At 50.8% G+C, this 1,259-nt stretch overlaps 1 protein-coding gene across 1 annotated transcript; it reads left to right on the top strand.

The window, feature by feature from the left end:
- Positions 1–696: 696 nt before the first annotated feature.
- On the top strand, positions 697–913 carry Pmar_PMAR009651 (hypothetical protein; the record flags this gene model as incomplete). Its single annotated transcript, XM_002780908.1, has 2 exons — positions 697–714; positions 767–913. 2 exons carry the CDS (start codon positions 697–699, stop codon positions 911–913), a joined length of 165 nt encoding a protein of 54 aa, XP_002780954.1.
- Positions 914–1,259: the final 346 nt, after the last annotated feature.

Here is a 1,259-nt window from a genome sequence, read left to right on the forward strand (position 1 = left end):
AACTGTCTATTTCCCGTGTACTCAGTGTCGTATAGGATTGTCTTCCGCCTAGTCATCGTTCTTGCTGCTCTTCATCCAGTCCAGGACATTCGGAAGCGAAGCCGTTGATAGCGTCGAGAAATAGTTGGGCGTTAGAATGTATAAAACCGGAAGAGAAAAGGAAGGAAGCGTTTGAGAAGACCCCTGATGCAAATAGGAAGTTTATCGCGCCGGAAGAAGGCTGGCGACTCGAGGTGAGGCTGGAAACAGACAATCGTCAGGAACTCCCAGCCTGAGCTGGTCGGTACAGCCATGCGAAATGCATGGTTGGATGCCGCCGCGTTAGCGGAGGAGGCTCGGCCTACTGCTGACCTAGTAAGAGTTCACCACATTCGGAGTTGCTTAGCCCATTGCACTGCTGAATACATAACCATGATGCATGCCAAGTTGACTGAAAACACGTGTGAGATTTGAGTTTTTGTTTTGGAACTTCAACGTTGTTTATGTAGCCATTACTGATATACATGTTATTCCCTCTGTTACCTCCAGTATGTCTCCTCATAGTGGCCGTATCTAGGTAGACATGTGGGAAGCAGAAACAGGGTGTAGGGGAACTCGTTTCTCAGGCGATCCGTGGCTCCTGTGGACCTCGACGGGGGTCCTCCGGAGCACAAAGTGTATACGAACAGTGAAGAGCCTGAGGCTCCCCCACCTCAAATGGATATGGAACCCATGGTGAGAACGAATCTCGGCACTCCCAGCATTCTATTGTCTTGTGTCTCTACAGTGGGACGGCAATAAGCCGATAATGACTGGTCGAGCGTGGCCTGATGAGACCGTCATCAGAAGGCCTGGGGCGAAACTGGACACGAGATATGGGGAGTTCTCCTCTGGAGTGAACGATGATGCTATCAAGGAAGTGTGGTCGAAGTGAGTGAAAGGAGAACTGACGGACCAACAACGAAACCGATTCCATAGGAACCCCATTAAAGTAGACAGGGGCCCCATATACAGCGAGACGAGTCCTGTTCAAAGTGTCACCTTGGGGATGGTCACTGATCTAGCGGATCCGTGAGTGATGGATAGTCGAACATGCTGAGGAGATTTGGGCGGCAGGTTGAATGAGGTCGCGAAGTTACCGGATCTTCCAGATCGACCTGCAGATGATTCAGCGGCCATCAAACAAGAGCTCATGGTGGGTCGCGCCCATTACGAATCAACGAACGTCCAACTCGTCTCACTCAGAGATCCAAATCGATGAAGAGACGAAGCAACTCGCG

The sequence above is a fragment of the Perkinsus marinus genome (genome assembly GCF_000006405.1).
Source record: "Perkinsus marinus ATCC 50983 genomic scaffold scf_1104296943964, whole genome shotgun sequence".
NCBI classification, from domain to species: Eukaryota; Perkinsozoa; order Perkinsida; family Perkinsidae; genus Perkinsus; species Perkinsus marinus.